This window comes from Momordica charantia, assembly GCF_013281855.1.
Source record: "Momordica charantia cultivar OHB3-1 chromosome 9 unlocalized genomic scaffold, Mcharantia_2.0 BLBB01000009.1, whole genome shotgun sequence".
Classification (NCBI taxonomy): Eukaryota; Viridiplantae; Streptophyta; class Magnoliopsida; order Cucurbitales; family Cucurbitaceae; genus Momordica; species Momordica charantia.
This window is the reverse complement of record NW_028275167.1, coordinates 10,720,962-10,744,037: the sequence shown is the minus strand read 5'-3', so window position 1 is coordinate 10,744,037 and position 23,076 is coordinate 10,720,962. Positions and strand designations below refer to the sequence as shown.

At 35.3% G+C, this 23,076-nt stretch overlaps 2 protein-coding genes across 2 annotated transcripts; one reads left to right on the top strand and one right to left on the bottom strand.

Moving 5' to 3' along the window:
- Positions 1–1,611: 1,611 nt before the first annotated feature.
- On the top strand, positions 1,612–6,253 carry LOC111024795 (uncharacterized). Its single transcript, XM_022302568.2, is given in 4 exon segments — positions 1,612–2,042; positions 4,427–5,024; positions 5,026–5,175; positions 5,177–6,253. Coding segments are annotated over 4 exon segments (1,686 nt in total). The 5' UTR covers positions 1,612–1,764; the 3' UTR covers positions 5,837–6,253.
- Positions 6,254–6,912: 659 nt separating this feature from the next.
- On the bottom strand, positions 6,913–21,287 carry LOC111024792 (uncharacterized). Its single transcript, XM_022302567.2, has 12 exons — positions 20,941–21,287; positions 19,237–19,713; positions 18,586–18,642; positions 17,770–18,006; positions 17,541–17,693; positions 16,349–16,573; positions 12,829–13,050; positions 11,409–11,642; positions 9,197–9,457; positions 8,539–8,706; positions 8,281–8,342; positions 6,913–7,500 (listed from the first exon to the last, which is right to left on the bottom strand). The coding sequence occupies exons 1-12, from the start codon at positions 21,176–21,178 to the stop codon at positions 7,015–7,017; spliced, it is 2,820 nt and encodes a 939-aa protein (XP_022158259.2). The 5' UTR covers positions 21,179–21,287; the 3' UTR covers positions 6,913–7,014.
- Between the last annotated feature and the right edge of the window lie 1,789 nt (positions 21,288–23,076).

The window sequence follows — 23,076 nt, the reverse complement described above, 5'->3', positions numbered from 1 at the left end:
GAGAGAATCAAGCATGAGTGAGAGTGAGAGATATCGAGCGTGTGCAATAGTGAGAAAATTCCAGCCTGAGCAATAGTGAGTGATATGAGTGTGAGTGAGAGGGGAAGAAAAAAAGTTTTGGGTTAAATATACTTTTGGTCCCTAAGTTTAAAGACATGTTTCTATTTAGTCCCTAAATTTAAAAAAAGTGACAATTTAGTCCTCGACTTTTTAAAAATGATTCTGAAAGGTCTCTCTAATCAAATTTATGTTAGTGTCACTAATAGAATGTTGATGTGGCTAACAGAACGTTGAGGTGCTGTTATGAGTTGTATATTATTTATTAAATTTATATCATTTTTTTAACTCATGTGGCATTTTATTTCAATACATTCACACTCTCTTTCTCTTTCTCTCTCCTCCTTTACATTTTCTCTCGTATGTTCATCTCCTTTTCTCAATCTACAAAATTCATCTCCCTTTCTCTCTCTACAAAATCCATCATCAAACTTAATAAATTGGAAGCAAAATTCTAAATTGGTCCAATTCTTCTAGCATTTACCCCTTTCCACTTCTTCATCTTCGCTATACAAAGAACATTCTCCCCAAACATGGCCTCGTTTTCATCTTCGTCTTGGCTGTCAGGATCGACAAACTACCCCTGTCCAGAATCTGGATTTTCTCAACTTCACGCTCAATGGGAACTCCAATAACCATGTCTTTGGAATTAAATTCGGTGTGTTTGCCAATCAAGAATTCAACAACCCCAACAAAAATCATGTGGGAGTCAATTTTAATTCCCAACCTCTAACTTCACCGATGACGGTGGGTTTTGGTCGGACGACGGCTCGATTCTTGAAGAAACTGGCAATTTCTCCTTCTCATCGTACACAATAACTTATTTTCTGATAAATTTAGAATTTTTTCTTCCAGCTTCTCAAGTCTGATGATGAATTTTGTAGGGGGAAAGAGACATGAATGTTAAGAATCTCATTGAAAAAAGAATGGACCTTACAATGGTTTATAATAAATATGGACTGCTCCTCTTACAGTCAATTGGTTTTAAGATGGAACCCATAAATATTAATAGGTAAAGAATCTTACCATGGTAAAGATATCCAATCTTGAGGGAGTGGATCCAACATTGAAAAGATAAATATTGACTACTCCTCTCATCACCGATTGATTTTGAGATGAAACCCCATAAAGTGATCGTGAGTTCGAATCTCCATCCTAAGTTACATGGACCACAAATTAGTTTTTAAAAAAAATAATGATTTAGACGTGGCATAAATTTCTATCAACATCTTCATATGTCTACAAGCTCGATAGTAACATAAAAGTGAATCGATATTAAGGTAATATCGCAAAAATATAGACAAAATACAAATATATATATATTTATTGAAGAGTACTTCAATTTCCATCTTTGTCCCGCCTTGTTTTCTTTTTTTTTTATTTGTAGACAATTTTGACCTTTTAACACGTGTCACAGTCCCAGCTGAGTTTCACAGAGTCAATGTAAAACTGTGTGTAATCCAAATTTTTCCCCCCAAAAAGAATTTGAGAGAAAATTTGAGGCATAAAACTCACAAGGCATAAATAAGGCTACTCCATTTCCCCACACGCTTTTACCTTCTCTCTCTCTCTAAAGCACAAAAAAAAATGGCGACCCATTTCACAAATTCGCACTTGACATTGCCCCTTTGAGTGAAATGCAAATGCTGCTGCTACTGCCATTTCTAGATCCATAATTCTTGTGGAAGATCCTAATTCCTCATTCCAATGGGTGTTCGTGTTCTGGCCGATTCCTGGTGTTTCTGCAAAGGGGTTGGCAAGTCCGAGAGGACCAAGGCCGCCATTTTTTCCGGCAAAAGCCCCGCCATTGCCCGAATCTCCGCCGCCGCCGATGGGGGCTCCTCCTCCTCCACTTCCGCCACCGGTTTTTTGATCCACCGGACCCTTCTTCTCACCACCCATCTTAATCTCCCCTCCGTTGCTGCTGCTCAGGCCTGCGAGATCCGCCTCCAAAACGGCGTCGCTGCCACCCTTGTTCCTCACAGGTCATTCCTCTCTCCATTGCTTCTTTCCTCTATTTTTTCCTGTCGAAGAAAATGTTGAGCATTAGGAGGAATTCATAATCTGGTTACTGTTCTGCTTTTGCTTGCTTTGCTCCAAGTAGGTTGGACTCTTCGTTTTCTACCAGTAGAGTTTAGAAATTCTAAGGAATGGATACATTTTTAGACCATCAAGTTTAAATTTCTAAAATCAACTGCTCCGACCAATTAGAGATTCAAATTCTATGTCATGTTCTCTTTCCCTTTGATTCATTCATTACATTGCTTGCATTTCTGTTGGAATAGGACACAGTTCAAAAATCTGCAGCTCTTACTCATTTCAGTCTAGATTTATAGGCATTTGCATTTTACCTCTTAATTCACTTGCTAACACTTTCATCTACCTCACCCAAATGAAGCTACCCTCTTAATTCCTTTACAGCTTGTTGGATGGTGATTGTTTATCTCAAAATATGTATTAGATGTAAGAAACATGCACTATTAGGAACTTTTATAAGATACTTGGAATATTTATAGTATGTCATTTTGTGCTGTGACAAAACTTTAGATTCTTAGCTCCCAGGAAAAAAATCAGATTATACTCCATATTCTAATAACTTTCAATTTTAATCGAATTGAACCCTAAACTTAAATAAGTGATAAAATTAATACCCAAGTTAAGACTTTATTTATATAGGTACTCATTCTTTTGATAGTGTTGGATGCTTTTTATCCTATATTTGAGAATTTTTGTAGGTTGAAATTGACACACTAGGCATCAAAATAAACTTTTCCCCAATATTTATGAAGAAGTATGCATAACTTTTCCAAACCGAAATTCTCTAACCTACAGAATAGGGAAGTTAACATTCCTGCTGTGCACTTTCTGCTGTACCATAATTCGATGCATGACAATTTTAAGAGCTGGATGAAAGAAAATAACAGTCTTCTTTATTTACTGGCTATGTCTCAAAATTCATCATTTATACAGGAAGATTATTCTTTTAAATTAAATTTATTTCAAACTGATTGCTGATACAAGTGATTTGCCACTTCTGCCCCTCTAGGCTTCACGATAGCTCCCTCTTACAAAATGAAAAATGCGAATTCTCAATTCAACTGTAAGGATTGAAAAAGGTTTCAAGCAAAGGACTCCAAGTATTTGTGTTGTAATGATTCTGAAGCTGAGTGATTTAGATTTAGATTTTCTAGATTATTGAGTTTCTTTAACCTGTAACTATACCTAATTGATGGGTTCAAACTATTGAGAATGGGTTTGAACCATGGTGGCCACTTACCTGAGGTTTAATATTCTACGAGTTTCCGTGGCAATAAAATGTAGTAAGATCAAGCAGTTGTCCCGCGATTAATTGAGATGCACGTAAGTGTGTCCGGACACACGGATATCCACAAAAGAAAAAAAAAATCTGTACCGAAATGTCTAACTTCTTGTTTTGCAGTTTTATGTTATTTATCAATCTGGCTCCTTTTAATTTCTGTTTTAGGTTATAGATTTTAATATTTTCTTCTACTTATAAGTTTTTTTTGAAGAAGAACTATGTATTCATATTTTCATTGACCTTCTCCCCTCTTATGATTCCATCCAAATAATTTTTAGGTACAAGTAAAAATATCCTTTTATCTCTGCTAGGTATTACCTGTTTACCATAATGCTCCATTAGGTGCGGTCTTACCAAATAAACACTTAGGCCTTGTTTGATAAAAAAATTTATTTTAGCCCTTGTTTTTAAAAATAATGCACAAGGAAGTCATTTATTTTGGTATGTTTTTCTCATTTTCTAAAATCACATTTTGAATTATTAGCAAAATTTCAAAAACAAAAACGAGTATTTAAGACCACATTTTGTCAACTTCCTCCCAAATTTATTTTATACGAATTGTTAGCCAAATGTTAAAAACCAAGCAAGTTTTTAAAACTACTTATTTTTATTGTGGGAATTTGGCTTAGATTTTGAAAACATTTCTAAAAAGTAGATAGTAAAGCAAAGAAACACATCACTATAATTAATCGTAGTTTAAAAGCTAAATTTTCAAAGACAGAAAACCAAAAACAAAATAGTTATCAAACGTGGCCTGAAAAGTACTATTTTTAGTTTTTAAAATCTGGCTTAGATTTTGGAAAAGTTTTTAAAACGTAGATAAGTAGTGTAGTGTTTATAAGTTTAATTTTCAAAAAGAGAAAATAAAAAACAAAATCGTCATGAAACAGGATTTTAGCTATTAGAGTACGACCTAAAAGAACTGTTAAATATTTTATGGGAGTATAACAAAAAAAAAAACAGATTGTATTCTCCTGAGAATGTTAGCAAAGGAGATCTTTTACTTTTATTAGCTCTCCAGTGAATTTTTTAGCTTCATTATGTTTGCAGGTTTTTCATTACAAGTTCCGTTTTGGATCTTACAATAGTCGGCCTAGATGCAGTGGATGGGGACTCCAACTCTCAGCAGCTTCAACACTTGAAGATATGTTCTAAACCAAATCTTGATCTCGGCAATGCCGTTTACCTCTTGGGATATTCCGAGAAAGACGAGTTGATCATTAGTGAGGGCAAGGTGGTTATAGCCACTGATAACCTAATAAAGTTATCAACCGATGGCGTAACATGGAGTGCTGGGTCTGCTGGATTTGATGCACAAGGCAACCTAGCATTCATGGTTTGTGATCCGATGAAACTAGCCACGTCTCCGAATACCAAATCGTCGTCGACTTCATCATCATCTTCGTCATCTTGGAAGAAGGATCTTCCTATGCAATTTGGTATCCCTCTGCCAATCATCTGTGATTGGTTAAACCAACATTGGGAAGGTAGTCTTGATGAACTTAACAAACCAAAGCCACAGCTCATAAGATTGATGTCTTCAGGACAAAAGAGTGAGCATTCCTCTGCTTCCTTCACATTGAGGCAAGTTTTTAAGCCGATGGAATCAAATGACGAAGGAACGCCATCACCATCCAATATAGTCTCAAAAAACCAGGGATCTTCCAGGACCGAGCTGTTCCACTACAACAAACACCATCAAGGAAGAGGCTCCGACGGATATCCTGCATATGAACCATGTGCAAGGAATTCCTACTCCCGAAATATATGAATCGCCAAAGTTGATTTCAGTCCCTGTTCGAAAAAAAGGAAATCACAACCACGCAGCTTCTAGACATCAACTTTCCTCCAAGAGTTACCACAAATGTGATTACGCCGCATCCTAGCAGACAACCCCTACTTGACTTTGATGAAAATTCTGCAAAGGATGCTTCTCAAGAGAGCCCGTCAAGAGAAGGCCAAAGCCTGGAGAGAAAACGCATTGATCCTATCGAAAACGGAGAAGAGGTTGCCTCAACAAACTCTGTAAATGGGGCCTTAAGTGAAGTTCAGTCTTGTTCGTCTCCCGTGGAAGTTTCAGCGATGCAGAACGGGTATAGCAGTGAGGGAGAGACGACAATGTACTCTGCAGAAACTGCAGAGAGTCGAAACTATACAAGTCCTAGAGAAGGGAAGTTTGGGCAGGTTGGAAGGAGTCAAAGTTGTGTAAACTACAACAGATGGGGATCAGTCCAAAGAAATCCCGTGGCACGCCGAACAATGCTGGAGAATCAAAGAAGCTTCAGAAATGGAAGGAAGATGTACTCCCAAGGGACTGGATCTTACAGGAGCAATGACTACTACAGCCCGACCGTCTCCTCGATCATGAAGAAGCGAAACAGCTCGGAACAAGTCAACAGACCAAGGCAAAATGCTGTTGCTACTCCTGCGTCTCATTCTTCCCCAAGATGGAATTTCTGATGAATCATATCTTTGAACAACAAAAAGGGAGGATGGGGAACAAACAAATATGGAGGTTTGTTGGTGTATTTGGTTCCCATTTTATTTAAACTTAGATACATCTTACTAATTTCTTCCACTTGTGCAGAGACCAATTTGAGGTGAATAAGAAATTTTTTCCTATTAAAATTTTCATTGTAACTGTAAAATTAGTGTGAGTTAATTATTCTTGATTGAGGGAGAAAAGAGTAAAGAATCTGAACCAGATGATAGAATGCTGGTTTTTTCTTTCTTTTTTTTTTTTTTTGGTCTTTTTGGGGTGTGATTACACAAAATGAAGCTCCATTTTGTGAGGGCTCTTTTTGTAAACAGGAAGGCAATGCTACCCATTTGACTTTTAAACGTGAATTAATTTGAAAGGAGCTACATTTCACTTCATTGTTTTCTTTTCTTTCTTTATAGGATGGAAGATCCAACCTTTACTTTTAAAAGGGTAATAGATATCTTATTTCACTCAATTTTAAGATTTACATATTATTGATTTCTTATATCTATATGTTTTTAAGGTTCTTCCATGTATTTTTTTTTATATAAATGTTTATTTCAAATATTTGAACCTTTTTAAATTCAAAGAAACAAAAATACTCATTCATCGTGGCTTTTTTTATTATTCATAGTTAGGATATATGAAATATATAATTAAACGATTCAATACTTGTTATTTTTAATTACTAACATCAATAGATTGTTTAGTCTAAATAAATACATTTATAATTAATATTTTTGTTATCTGTAATTATTTAAAATTAGCTTTTATTATTCATTTAATTAATTATGCAATTATCATGCACATTCAAATACGAGTATTGAAAAATACTAAATACTCATAGGAGTCAAAATATGTAATATCTATACGCATAAATTCAGTTACAGCTATCTGATTTCACTATTAATTTTCCATGGTCATTGAGAAGTCAAATTTTGCCATATTCTTCCCTGAGATTTATTTTATTTCTAGATGGAAACCATCCTCGGTTATATAGAGCAGCTTCATGTTGTGATGGCTGAAAATAGAAATAAAAAGAGACAAAAAGCACTTAAAAAGATCAAGAAATTAAGATTAAAATAAAAATTGTGAACAATGAAATTAGTGTTGAAACCAAATATTCTTCTAACTTCCATGATCTGAACCTACCATTTCAAGAGGATCCCCATGCTGGTTTTGCCAAACTCATCTCAGGAAGGGGCAGATTCAGATTCACGGCTGAGCTTTCCTCAAACCAGCCATATTTCTTGATGAGCCTATCAATCAGATCACCAGCCAAGTACGAGAAACCTCCTGCTCCGGCTGCTATAATGACGTAAGTTGCTACCGTTTTGACGTACACATCCCACCTATTTGGTCTTTGAGTGTGAGCCTTCCCAATAGCAAGCAATGTGATGCATAAAAGAGAAGCTCCTGCTACTGCTAGAAGCTTGAAATCTTTGTCATTGCTCTTGGTGAATGAGAACCCGTAAACCAGAGGAGGAACCATGCCGAATATTACGAAGGATAAGATAGCAACCATGTAATGTAGAATGTAATTCTCTCGGTTTCCGAGTGCTTCTTCATATCGGTCCACGTGTTGTTGATCATCTGTTTCATTAGGCGCCCTTCTGAACTGCTCGCTCTTGAGTCCTGCCAACTGCAAATTTTGTGTAGGTTTTAGTTTGAGAGAAGGTTGTGATTGAACAAAATTAACGAAACGGACTGCCTTAGTGATTGAGTGTTGTAATCCATAGAAAGTATATCGAAACATTTGAAAATTTGGCATCTTGAATTTGCCTCACGTGCTGTCACACATGCTAAATCATATGTAATCTTTCTAAATGGACTACTATGACACGACATAAATGCATTATGATGAAACCGTTTACTGTTAAAATGATAGGCCTCAAGCTACAGAGGGAAAATGTGCAGGTGGCAGCAGGGAAGTTGTTAGGAAAATATTATTTTTTAAAAATTAAATTACAAGTTTAGTCCTTCAACATTTGGAGTTATCCAACTGATTCCATACTTAAAAAAACGTCTAACAAGTCCTTAAACTTTCAATTTTTGTGTTTAATAGGTCCATAAACATTAAAAATATCTAATAAATTCCTAAACATTAAAAATGTCTAATAAGTCCCTAAAATTTTTAAAATATCTAATAAGTCCCTAAACTTTCAATTTTGTGTCTAATAGGTCCCTAACCTATTCAACACTTTTTAAAATTCATGGAATAAGTATGTGAACTTTGGAAAATAATACTCTAGGGCTTATAAGACACAAATTTGAAAATTCAAGAACCTATTGAACAACTATAAAATTTCAGAGACTAGATTTGCAAGGGATTTTACGAGTCGAAATAGACTTCAAGTAGACAGAGGGAAGTTAGTTAAATAAATATTCATCTCTAAGATCTATCAGAAAGTTAGTTACTCACATTATGTCCAAGAATAAAAAGCCCACTAATCAGGTTTGCCAACACCAAAACTACAATGTTCCCTGCAGAAAGGACATGAACATAGTTAAATGTGTTTTTTTTTTTTTTTTTGACAAGTTAGAGACACCATCTTTTAATCAGTGAAACAAGTAACTTAATTTATGCCTGAACTCAAAAAAACTCAAAAAATCAGGATGAAGAAAAATTAACTGATAATTAACATACCATTAATAGGATGAAGAAAAATTAAATAATTACCTGTTGCTGTATTAGCACTTGCTGCAGATGCCACAATGCCAAGGCTTGTAATTGATTCAGCTAAACCACCATAAACTATGCTTTTCACAATTTCCCACCCGTTAAACCTACTTGGCTCTGAATCTACTTGTTCATCCAATGAATCATCAATGGGTATTGCTACAGGTCCTGCTTCAACCAAATTTTATGTACTATATTATATGACATTGAAATACTGTCAAATACCAAATTTTATTTTTTCAACTTTGAGGAAAAAATAAAATGGGTTGAATGTTTTTTTATTTAATAAATTTTGTTTTATGTTTACTTTTGCCACTTAAGCAACATAAGAAAATATGAATTTAATAAACTAAAAGCACATCTATCTCAAAATTAATTATAAAAAAATCCAACCAGCTTTTTGTTTTTGTATCTGATGTAGAATTAACGGCATGGACCAAGACTTCTCCAAACCTCAATAAAAAAGTGTCGAGCTCAAACACCAATGACGCTTATGTCGAAGCTCAATGATGAGAAGTGTATTCGTCTTTCCTCAAATTTTGAAGATAAAGTTACATGTGCATATTCCAGATGATATTGCTATGTGCATGGGCCTAAAAGAATGTGGTGCTAATTCCTTCGTTATGAGTAGAAAGATAACATGCTAGACAAGCAATACCTTCGCGACTGTCCACTGCAGTGTCCAGTACATTCTCAGCAGTTGGTGCTCTGAGGGAACGAGAATCTGGTAAAGACTCAGGCACGGTGGCTACAACAGGTTCAGGTGTTTTCGGGATCTCTGTTTTAGCAACTCCAGCTAAATGATCAGGAACAGGAGCTCTGTTTATCAATGCAGATAGACTAAATCGATCAAGCAGTCCACCCTTCGGCTCTTGTGATTGGTTTGGAATTCCAACCACAACATTCTCAATATCAATACCTGCACAAAAATTTAGTAAGATATGATCATAACATGAGAGATGAGAGTTTTCAACAGATAGTGAAAAGTCGTATTTTATTTTATAGCTTAAATATTAGGACCATCTTGTTATACATTCATCCAACTCTCAAATCACATCATGTCAGGAAATAATTCATGTAAGGTGTAGATTTGTATTATTTAAATAGAGTTCCGTTATGTTTAGATTAGATATTACTCTTCTTATCTTTTAATTATTAGTTAATATCCTTTTCTTTTATTTTTAGTTTCCTTAGTTGTAATTTTGGGTGTATTATATTTACTCATTATTGGATCCTCGGTTGAATAAGAAAATAGTTTCTCCTAAAACTACATGGTATTAGAGATAAACCTTAGCCTTCTGAAACCCTAGTCGGATATTATTCACCAGTTGCTCATCTGTGTTTGTAGGTCTCAATTAGTCGCAAATCTTGTGTTTTGTGGTTCAAATATCTTCAACAATTGTGGATCTCGTTTTTCTACAATCATCTGCAGTCGACATAATCTTTGCACTCAACTTTGCCATTGTTCATGGTTCAAAGATCTCAAATCCCGTGGTCTGTAGTTCGTTCTTTAGCACTCATTTCCTCCTTCAAATCCCCATTTGTGGGCTTCTCCCTTCATGGGTTACAGGTGTCACAATCGCACTTTAACGGGACTCAAGAAGCGATTGTGCGGCACTTGCTTTCACCCTCTAGCAAGTCAGCCAATGCGGAAACAAATAGCCGGTGGCACAAAGGCTATATGTCGCAACCTCCAAATTGTGACTAACAATAAACTTAACAATCACAACTTACTTCTATGGAATCAATATGTCTTTGTGTTCATACGTGGCCGAGATAAGGATGGTAATCTAAGTAGTTATATAGTCCAGCACCCGATTCACCTAGAATTTTGAGTATGAAAAATTGATGATCATGTAGCCATGTCTTGGTTCATAAACTCTATCTCTATGACCATAGAGGTTGGAGAGACTTCATATTGTTCAAGACGGCAAAAGAATTATGGGAAAGCACCCGTGATACCTACTCTAGCTCTCTAAAAACTCCTCCCCACTTCTGGATGTTGAAACTCGACTATTAAATCAATGAGATATTAGGGTCACTCAATATTTCAATTTCCTTGCACACTATTGGTAACAATTAGATAGGTACAAGACTTGCAAACGGAAGTGTGCGTGCCGAAGACTAAACTTAAAACAAGAAGATAATTGAACAAAAGCGGGTATTGATGTTTCTTTTTGGGCTCCAACCCTGAAAATGGAGCCAAACTAGAAAGGGGCCTCCAACCAAGAAAAATAAGTCCTAAAAGGTAATCACAAAAATCCTTGCACACTGAAGCACAAAGAGAGACATGAAACCTGACAAGGAACCAAACTTCCCCCAATGTCTCTTTGACCCCTCTAAAAATTCTTACTGTTCCTCTCAATCTAAAGGCCCATAAGGTAGCACATAGGCTAGCAAGCCACAAAAAGCAATCCTTTATCACATAAGGGTGAAAACCAATGCACAATAAATGTGGTTGGTTTATTTTTGTCTCTCAAATCTGAGATCTTGGACTCCTTCTCCGTCGTCTAACTCTTTCATCGGATTCTTTTTTTTTTTATTATTCCTTTCTGATATTGCTCCAACTGTGTTTCAGAAGAGGTAAACATTAAAAAAAAAAGGAAAGAAAAAATATGGTTTCAACAAAAACCTCCGACATTTCATCGGTCAGTGAACAAGAATAAAAAAGGACCGTCGGTGCCGGTTCCAGCACCAAACCGACGCCGACCGAGCGATGTACAGGTCTAATGAGTAGATTAAGGCAAGCAGAAGTACTTTTAGCATTCAAAACCTTTCTCGAGTGCACAATCTAAGCGTGATGGATGGTATAATCCTAAACTAAACTTCCAGTTCTCACTTAAATATATAACACTTGTACTTGACCATACCGTTTTTGCCATCCAGTGTATCTGTTACCATTGCTTCAAGAGAGGTGAGACCTGGTGTAGAATTGGCTTTAGTATCTATTTCAGACTCCAATAATATTGCAAATCCATTTGACTGATTTGGAACTTGAACTATGTCTACTGTTGAAGCTTGATTATCTACATCCAGCACAGATCCATTTGACTCATGTGATGGGTATGCTATTCCAACTACAATATCCTCATCAACAGCACTTCCTGCATCAAACACATCATCAGAGCACAGTAGGTAAGAAATTCCAAGAAGAATCAAATTTGGTTTATTGCTTTGAAATCTTCCATGAAATATAGATATTAAGAGAAACAAAGAGCAACGATATCCCAACTCTAACATTACAATTTATTTAGTCATCCATCTCTTAAAAATGAGACATCCAAACTGAGATATTAATGTCATGCACAATGATAAAACCAAATTATCTCGACTTAAAACTTGACATAGAGAATGTACTAGTATGTTGCAATATGAAAATAAATAAATACCACTCACAAATTTGGAGAAAACAGATTACATTACAGACTAACAGCTAAGGGGAAGGAGTTAAGGACGAAGTTTTTAACAGGGCAAAATAGACCTTTCGTTTGGTTACTGAGGATTGAGTCGGTGACTATCTGGTCCAGTAGTTTCAAAAGAGATACTTTTAGTCCTGAGGTTTGAAAAATCGTTCCAAATGATCTCTATGCTCATTTTACTGTTAGGTAACTAATGCAACGATATATGGTGGTTAAGTTGCTAACTATTGCTAATTTGACAAAATAATTGATTCAACTTTTTTGTTGCTAATAGGACTTCCTCTCCCTCATTCCCTCTTCTCCTTCATCTCTCCTTCTTTCATCCTCTAGCAAACCTCATTGATGCTGCCGACCAACCTTTGAAGCTCCTTCCCTAGCGATTTCTGTATCGCTTCAAGGCTTCAAAGTTTTATGAAGAACAATGAGAATCTGGATCACAGAGAATCTAAACCCACAAGGTTCTAAGTGCGGAACTGCAAGAAATGATCATTCCTCTTGGATCTAGAACTACAAGAGGTACCCGTGCAATTGTTCAACCACTTGGATTTGGGTTTGGCTACTTGTAACCATGCCCCAAACGAGAGGTGAGTGTGAATAAAGGGATTGAGTTTCCCCATGTCGATCGTGGTTACCGTGCCAATAGATTTTCTTTTTGAGTTTTATGTTATCATATCAAAGTTGTCATGCCACCAAGCAAAGATGGATTGCAAAGTACTACCAAATCATGAAGAATTTACTAGAAATCTATCCACCATGGGGTCCATTTCTATAAATCCTCCTGGCTCTTCGTGTTTCATTCTTTTAGAATGGCATCATTGTTTCATGTAAAAAAAAGATAAAGAATAAATTAAAAAGCAAAGCTCAATCATACCTTTCTTGCTATCCTTAGCACCATCAAGTACATTCCAATCAAATGTAGAATCTACTTTAGTTTCTTCGGCTTTATCATTCTTCAACATATTAAATTCAACCAGTTGATCAGGAACTTGAGGTTTATTAATGGAAGCAGCTCGAATTTCTTGATCATACATTGTTTCAGCTGATTTTTGCAATGGGTCTGTTCTTCCAACTGCGATGCTCTCAATTATGTTTCCTGCACCAAGCATAACAAGAGATTGACCTAAGGTGCTTCAAAGTTGTAATTTATGTTAAATACTACCTTAGCGCTGATCATACTCTTAACCAAGTAGTAAGTTCAATGAACAATGTCCTCAAATGTCTTTTCTCATTTTACATCATTTACCCCTTTAACCCATATAAGATTATAGTTTTTGTTAGAGATTGTTCCAACTAAAGAATAAGAAAATATATCTACGAATAAAAATATAATTTTCAAGACATCAAAAACTCATTGAAGGTACACAAAAGATATTAAACATTTCAAAAGAGAACATTTAAACTATCAAATCCTTAATTGTAGCTCGAGAGCTTTTTTCTTTTATAAAAATGCAAAAACAAAGGAGAATATTTCCTACCGCTTCCTATAGAGATAAGTCCTCTCTTAAGAGACAATTATCCACAAGATGGGACCCGATCAGATCAGAAAATAATAATAGTCCAACATGAAAAATAATTAGCAAATGAATGATGTAAAACTGGAAACATAGAGTGTAGAAATTAAACTATCCAAGCTGGCACATGCCACATCTAGAATATTTAATGGCACCAGATTATCCACCCCTGCCAGGGAAGAACTCGACACCAAGTTCTCAGGTAAAGTTGGAGCATTATTTGGTGGTTAGTACCAAAAATATTGTTGATATTGAACTTTGAAGGTTTCTGAAATTTGGAGGTCACTTGCAGAGAACATATGTATTGTCATTCCCTTTGTGAATGATCCAAAAAGGCCTCCTCGCTTTAAGCTTGTTTTATGTACCCACACAAAAACATTTGGCTGTTTCGAATTTTCTATTGTCTCCTTGTGAATGTTGGCAATTCGTTCTGCCACTTCATTGGCAAGCTTTCTCTCTAAGCAATGGAATTGGAATCAAATAAGTGGTCTAATTTGGAGCCATGTATACAAAATGGAGAAAAGAGCTGCGTTTGGGAGATCATTCAATCGTGCTGCTATTAAGGAAGGACAGCATCCTATTGTTTGGTCCGAATGGCATAATAAAATATGAAGAACCTCATCCATCAACAATTGGAATATAAAATGGGCATTAAAGAGGCCAAATGGCATTACCAAAAACTCGTAATGGCCTTCATGAGTTCAAAAGGCTAATCTATGAACATCCTCCACAACTTGAGCTGAACTTGAAGAAACCATTAGCAGTCTTACACAGCAATAGGCTTGACTCCTTCACCACCTCCATTGAAATGAAGTTATGAGTGGCCCCACTATCTATCAAAACAACCACCTCCCACTAGGCAATCTTTCCCTTGACCTTTATAGCTTTTGGCTAGTCCAATCTTTCCCCACTGAGCTGAGCAATAATCCAAGAACCTCTTCTCACTAGGTTGTCTTCTTCCCTTTCTTCATCACCCATTGCCTGCATGGCAACATTACCGACATTGTTCAAGCTTGTGTCAATACTGCTCCCATGCTTGCTGATTCAGGCTCCTGCTTTTTCCCTATCCTTTTTTCCTTTTATGTTTTCTACAATCACTTACGTGGTCTACTATAGTCCTTCAAACTTCTTCATGTGAAGAGTATTACTAGGAATCTATTAGGAATATTATTTTTTTGATAAAGCCCAATACACAAGGGCATCCACACCCGCCCCAAGGCCCAGATCCAAAGATATCAAGGGTTTTTGGTATTAAGTTCACCAAAAGGTCCTAATTGAGACCTCTAAACCAGTATAACCAAGAGATCACAAATCCTTGCCAACTGGGCTGCCCCTTGGGGGCTATATTGGGAATATTATTAGGATACTAGTAGTATCATAATAGTAATTACTTGGTAGTTTGTCAAGGTGAGTTGGTTACAAAGAAAGGGAGTCAGGGAGGTAAGGCATTATTTGGGGAATTAGTTCCTAGTGGGTAGATTTTGGAGAGGTAGCCCTCTCAAAAGGCTATTGCTATGTTCTAATTTATCTTTGACACTGCAATATTGTTTTATTGTTGTTTTCTTATAATTGGGATCCTAACACTTCATCACTTCATCCATAATCTTTTTCATTGCTTTCTTTGACCCCTTTCTCCATAGACTCGTGTACTTCCTCCTTGATATCCCTTGAGTGAACCAATTTCCTTCTCAACCACAGTTGATTCCTTGGGAACCTATTAGCAGGAAGACTTCTCCACCACTAATCATCTAGAAATTAGAATCAAATAACCATATATTCTAAAAGGAAAAAAGGCAGAACCCTAAGATTACCAATTTCAAGGAGAAATGAAAAGTGATCAAAGATTGTCCTATGTATGTGTGCGTGTGTGTATATATATACATATAAGAAACAATTTCATTGATGGGAATTACAAAATGAGGGGGAAAGAACCCAGTTGGATAAAAGAGAAGGAAAGCTGTAGTATTGGGGCATCATTTGTTGGAGTCTATCTTGAGTCAAAGCTTGTGTTAAGTTAATACTACTCCCATGCTTGCTGATTCAGGCTCTTGCTTTTCCCTGATCCTTTTTTCCTTTTATGCTTGCCACAATCACTTATGTGGTCTCCCATAGCCCTTCAAATTCTTCATGTTAGAGTATCACTAGGAATATATTGGGAATGCCATTAGAACATTAGTAGTGGCATAATAGTAATTACTTGGCAGTTTGTCAATATTGGGTTGCTGGAACTTAACTTCCCAATTGAAGGAGACCAAAATCTATCATTGCAGGAAAGGACCACCCCCTATCTCTAAGTTTTGACCACATAAAAAGGTTCTCACATATCATGTAGGCGGTGAGTGTGAATAAATGAAATCCTCATGCTGACAGTGGTTACAGTGCCATATAGATTTGTTAGAATAAAAATATATAATTAAAAAAAATTAAAAAAAAAATACATTGTAACCCATTAGCTTAAACTTATAGGTTCATGATTTAACATGGTATCAGAGCAGGAGTTTTTGTGTTCGATCTCTTGTAATGTTATTTCCTCTCCAATTAATATTGATAATCACTTGTGGGACCATGTGCTAGTTTTCAAATGTTAGAATATAAATAATTAATAAAATTTTAGTAACTCATTAGCTTAAGTTTATTGTTTTAGTGGTGAGTTAACTTAACTAGATTCCTTTTGGTTTAATCTTACCGCATCAAAGTCACTACCAAGCATATACAACAAAGTGCCACCAAATCATGAAGCATTTTCCAAAAAAGTTTATGCCATGGAGTCCTTTTCCATAAACCCTCTAGGCTCTTTGTATTTCATTCTTTCAGAATGGCATCATTGTTACTTATCCAAAAATTTAAAAAGAACAGAGAAAAAGTAAGGCTCAATGATACCTTTCTTCCTATCTTTAGCCCCACCATCGTGTCCGTCCAGATCAACTGTAGAATCTACTTTAGTTTCTAGGGTTTTATCATCCGTCAACACAATAAATTCAACTAGCTGATCAGGAACTTGAGGTTTATTTATGGAAGCAGCTTGAATTTCTTGATCATATATTGTTTCAGCTAATTCTTGCAGTGAATTTGGTCTTCCAACTATGTTGCTCTCAGTCATTTTTCCTGCATCAAGTATTACAAGAAATTGGCCTAAGGTGCTTCAAAGTTAAGGTAATTTATATTAAATACTACCTTTCCACTGATCATCCTATTAACCAAGTAATAAGAGTTCAAAGAACAATGTCCTCAAATGTCTTTTCTCATTTTCCATCATTTACCTCCTTAACCCAACCCATATAAGATTATAGTTATATACAATCAATATAATATTGAAGAAATTATTTGTCAGAGATTGTTCCAACCAAAGAATTAAGAAATTATATCTAAGAATATAAAAAGAATTTTGAAAACATCCCTCATATTGAAAGCGCACAAATGAAATGGAACATTTAAAACAGAACATTGATTAACTAAAGTCAATAACTTGGTAATTTTCACATCCATATAACACAATCACAAACGGGAACCTCTTGAAATATACTCTTGTCACAGATCTTTATTTGAGATTGATTGTATTAGGAGGTTTAGTTTGTTAGTTTTAAATGATTAGAGTTGTTTTCACGCTTTGAGGGTTCTTTGTAATTCTTGTTGGATAGGCTGTTTGGCTTATGATTTGTCACTTCTGTGTAATTTTTCACTTAATCAATGAAAAATTCTGTTTCTTTGGAAAACACATATATAAATATAAAATTTGTTTTGCAGGATAGTAATTCAGAATCTTTTTTATAGAATTAGTTTAGAAAAACTGGTCAACTTCCTTATAAACATGATATTACTATTCATAAGTCTATGTTTTCTAAAGAATATTACTTTAGCAAATCTAAAACAGAATTATCAAGGGAAACAAATTCTAGAAAAAAGCAACTCAAACATGTTTCTACTAGAAAAACAGAAATACCTGAACTCAACTTCCAAACATGACTTTAGTTTCTAATGGGAAAAAGTCCTCGTGAAGATGCAGTTTAGTGCAAGTCTAGAGCTACTACAGGTATTAACGTTCACAGATAGATAATTAGAATTTTGCCCCTACCTTGTTTGCTATTCATTTCCTCATCAAGTACAACTGCTTTATCGGTGATTATTGCGTGAAGTGAAAAATGAGTTGACGTTGGATCAGGTACTGCACAATCTCTCTTTTGTGTTTGATCAGCTACCGCATTACCAACTGATTGATCAGGTACAACTGTGCAAAATGTACGGTCTTGAGTTATTTCTGGGAGTTTTTGCTTCAAATAATACAAAATAAAGTACTTTCCCACCTTTCCCATTATACAATGTTTCCTCTTGCACAATTCTTCCGTCATCACTTGTTGCTATAAATGTAGGACGAGCCAGTGTTACATCATGATCACCTTCATTTTTATCGGTTACTGCATAACCAACCGACTGATCGAGAATTGCAGCTCCATTAACTTGACTTGCTTGATTATCTCTTATTTCCGTTAACACCTGTAATGTCTCTCTTTCTCTGATCCCTATGTTTTCATCGTTATTTCCTGCATTTAGTAGCAAATGGTCATGAGAATGCTTTGACCGTCCTATATCTTACTGCAACAGATTTGATGTTCCTCCTCCAACCATTATCCTCACAAATCTATGCTTTAAAGTTATAGCAGCAAGTAATTTTCCCCCATGCAAAGAAACCAAATCATTGCCAGCATTTATAGCTTTAACTGCTTCCTTATAGAGAGTATGGAGAATCAATTTCAAATAGCAATGCATGTTCCACCTTTCTTGAGAAGAAGATCAGGAGAATAGCTGTGAAAATAAATGATGAAAGAAGATCATTCATTTTTCCGCTTTGATTCTTAAGAAGGAAGCCAAGGATAGAAGAAATTAGATGGATAAACTTAAAAGAGGATCGTGAAATTTATTCTCCATGCTGGTGGTGGGGACCTTGGTCAGCCAACTAATCAACATTGATTCACCAACAGTATTCTTACAGAAATTATCAGTGGAATGTCTATCTTTCTAATTTGCATTTTGGTTCGTGCCAATAAGATAATCTTCAAAAGTTCAAAACAAAATAAGAAACCTTGTCATAAAGCACCACAAACATGCGCAAAATTAAATACCTAGTCCAGTTGAAACTTCTTCCTCGGGAGAAACCAATTTAGGAAAGAGCCATGTACCTGCCCATTGAAAAATGGTTAAACTAAGGAATCTTAGCAAGACCCATATTACAACATACATAAACATTTACGAACTAGAAATTTCAATTGTATGAAGATACTGGAAAAATCATCCATAGCAATAAATCGAACTGGAACACGATTTCTTTTTTCTTTTGAAAGAAACAATTTCATTGATATATGAAATTACAAAAGCCCAAAAACGGATTACATGAAGCACTTCCAATTGGCTAAGAGGGAAATGCAGCTACAGTGATGAAACCATGGAGAGCATTTAAACCAACAAACAACTAAAAACACTATAGCTTCAAAAGGGCTGTCAAATGGGAGGAGTTTATTGTTGAAGATTTAACCATGACTTTTTTTTTAAGCCCCAATGGGCATGTGCCACTGGCATCCTCTTGGGCTACATACGGGCTTGCTTTTATTTCAATGTCAGTAATTTGCAAATCCAATAATGGCAACCGTTTTCACAACATGCTTGACTGCTGAGTTTTTTTTTTTTTTTTAATTGTATTTGACCAACAGCTGCAGGACAGTTTGGACCATGCAACAAATATCGATCCATCGACAAGATGAGAATGAAAGACGCACCTATAGGGGTGAGGAAACTGAGGCAGGACGTGCATCTGACTTTATCAACCTGAGTAGGAATTGCTACAGAAACAGTATTATTTACCCATTCCTTATCGCGTATAATCACCTTCGTGACACAAGCCTGACAGTTAGGACAGTAGAAATTATGCGAGCTGGGTTTCTCATATATCCTTTCAAGATATAAATCAGCCACTTCATTTCCATTTTCTGTCCTTAACTCCACTGTTTTACTTGCAGTACTCCCATTATCAAGAGAGGTATAATACGAAGCCTGCTCCAAAATTTCCCCCTTGGATGGTGGATTGGCAACAGTTAAAGGGATCTGATCACGCTGGAGCATGATCGCGGTACCATTTCGCACACCTGTTTTCCTTGCTGTGACATCTTCAATCTCATCAGTGGGGTTTACTTCGTAAATAACAGCATGATCACCATCAGTTTCCAACCGGGAAGATCCATTAGAAAATCCAGTACCTGAAGTTACATGGTCGTGAAAATACGTTATGTTCATCCAATTGAAGAGCTAACAAGAAGAAATCAAAGAGAGAGAAGGTAAAATTCGGCTTTCAATGTAAATACCCAAATTTGGAACAACAGTACCAATAATAATACTGGGATAAATGACTGCTGCTTTTCATTCTGGCTCTGCCTATAGATTAAGGGTGGAAAAAACAAATTTTCGTAATTTAAAATTAGCATAATTAAAAAGCTCCGATGATTTGTTTGGGTGGATAAAATTTGCTGAGGTTCCTGTTCTTGTTTTGTTACAGTACCCCAGTTCCGACCCTTTTGTCAGCGAGAGAATCCAACCCATGCAATGGAAATTCAAATCCCAAACGTTCAATAACTCCATTCTTCTTGCTCTAATTTCAAGTTACTACCAACAGGAACAAACGCATTTATATACATAAAAAGAAAAGGTAAAGAAAGCATAATCTTTTCAAAAGAAAAACAAACAAACAAAAACCCCAATAAATAGTATGCGTAATTCACATAAATCATTAAAACAAAATAAAATAAAAATCCTCGATTTTCAAAACGAGTTTGACATCGCCCAAGTTGGTACCGTTGACCGGACCCAGCCTTGAAAATTACAACTCCATTATCCATACATATTCTAAAAAATATACTGGAAAAATGAATGAATTAATTCTAAAAAATAATACAATTATTAAGAATGATGACGTGTTAATTATTTTGTTCTTCCGAAGTGTGCGTAATGTTATTAACACTTTAATTAAGAGAATTAATTAAGAAGTTTCGTTAGGTAACCCTGGCCCTCCTTTTCGTTTCATCGAACACTTAGTCTCTCCGTCGAGAAGAAGCCTGTTTTCTCGCCCAGTTTCTCCATCAAACTAATAATTAATCTCTTCATCTCCAGAATTCACGTCACGAGTCGACAATTTAATTTAGGTTACTGACAGAGATTAACAGAATTCCAATCAAGTAGGATCTCGGAAATATATTTCAACATACAAGGAGCAAATTCAAGTGTGTTTTCGGCTAATAAAAGCTTCCTAATGACCTTTTTTTTCCCGTTAGAACAGTATCGAGGCAATGGCGGACTGTTTTACGCCTTTCCTCCTCACCTCCATCGTGTAAAATGATTGTGCCAAATTACACTTCAAATGGAGAATAAAGAACCGGCAGGAGAATAACAAAGAAATCAAAAGATGGATAGAAAATTCCGCCGAAACTTACCTTGTTCTTGTTCTTGTTCCTGTTCATCTCGAATGACGAATTTAGGTCGCTGAGAAGTAGAATCCTCCGACTGCGAGTACATTTCATCGCTGTCAGATGAAGAAATGCTAGATTGGGCGTCTTGACGAAATGTCTTCCGCAGCAAGTCAGTCCGCTCCTCCTCCTCCTCCTCCTCCTCCTCCTCCTCCTCTTCCGTCGTCTCCGGTTCCACCTCCGGCGGACGTTTGTCCCCGTTCATGGCCCCAGATGAACTCCGGCAGCCGGGGAAAAGGCAGAGGATGACGTTGTTGCAGAGCCTTTTTCTAAGAGGACCAGTGGGTGGATACAGTAGCTTTCTTTCTTTGGCGTTGGTATTTTGAAAAGTAAATACGAAGTCATAATTAAAAAAGCTGAAAACGAAACTAATTTTTGTCAATTTTGGACAATTTTACCCTCGCATTTATTCACCAAGTTAGGTACGGGCTGTGTGGTGTGATGTGATTTGTGAGGTTTAGGGTTTTTTGGAAAAGGGAAATATAATAAAGAGAAAGTTAATTACAAATTATTTCCAAAAAAAAACATGAAAATTATGGTTTTTTGTGATATTTTTGTGATTGTGCTCTTAAAGATACATACATCCATGTTAAATCATTTTTGCCATTGAATTATTTCACTTCTTTTTTCTCTTTAAAATAAATTTGGAATTTATAATATTTTTAAAGATAGTTATAATTTCAGTAATATTTTATTTAAAAAAAAAAAAGTCCAGATTCTTATGAGCTGTGGATTAAAATTTTTAACTTATAAACAATATTATTAATTTCTAACTTTAAATGTTAATGTCTCACATAATTGTGTCTAAGAAAAATTATATGAGTCAATAAATTCATCAAAATTATATTTAAATTAATAAATAAAAATTAAAAATTATTTAAATTAACAAATAAATATTTTACTGCTTAAAAAAAAAGCTGATTATTTTAAAGATTAGGTTCACCTAAGTGATATTTTGTTGATTTCTTTTACCATTTGTTGATTCTTTTGTGCTATAATGGAAATGGACCAAACTTTATATAAAAAAAATTGGGAATGATCATACTTGAATGTCAAATTAAGGCTCTCTTTGCCTCAAGTAGATGAGAATTAAAAAATGGAAATTAAAGGACTCGTTTGGTAACATTCCTGTTTTTTTATTCTCGTTTCTAAATTTTATTAAGAAACTTAAGCATTTTGTAATTAAATATGTTTCTTGTTTCTCATTTTTTGGAAACATTTTCCAAATTGTATAGAAAATTTTGGAAACAATCAAAATAAGTTTCTTGTTTCCATTTTCAATCTGTTACAATACATAAATATAAATATTATTTGATCATGTGGGTGTTTGGCTATACAATTATATTTTTTATTTATCAAAAATGAAGAAACGGAAACAAGAAAAATGAACATTACCAAACGAGTCCAAAATTTTAATTTTGATGGTGTTTACTAAATATATGAATTGAATCAAGTGGGGTACCACCACAAACTTTATAATCTCATTTCTAAAAAGGTGTCTCATTTCTCTCTTACAATCTCGTATATACCAATTACCGTTGAGCTACGCTTTGGCCCCAACCACAGGCTTTAATAACATATTACTCACATTTTTTGTGAATTTTGTAATGATATACAAAGTTTACTAAACATTAGATGGCTTTTTTATTTTCCTCTAATTCAAATGGTGCTAAAAGAAAATTCAAGTTTCCTTTAATTTATTTCCCACATACATGAACTACTGCAGAGCTATCAAATTGAGTGATATAAAATATTGAGGGAATTTGGATATTGTTTTAATAATGTTTTATTTTAAATTTATTCCAAATATATGTCAACCACCAAACTATTTCCAAGAATAATGCTGGGAAAATTAAAGGTCGTCTCTTGTCACTTCTCACTTCTACAATTGCATGGTTTTTTACTGACGCTATGTGTGTTGTTTTTTTTTTTTAATTATGACATATAATCTCTTCAAGAAACGATATATGCCAAAAATAATACGTAATGAATGCAATTGTATAACTACTTTTTAATTATCACACCCTCAAACTTTCGATTTAAACGATTTTTGCTTGAGAAATGCAATTGTATACCTCCTTTAGTTGCAGCTTCAAAAACCTG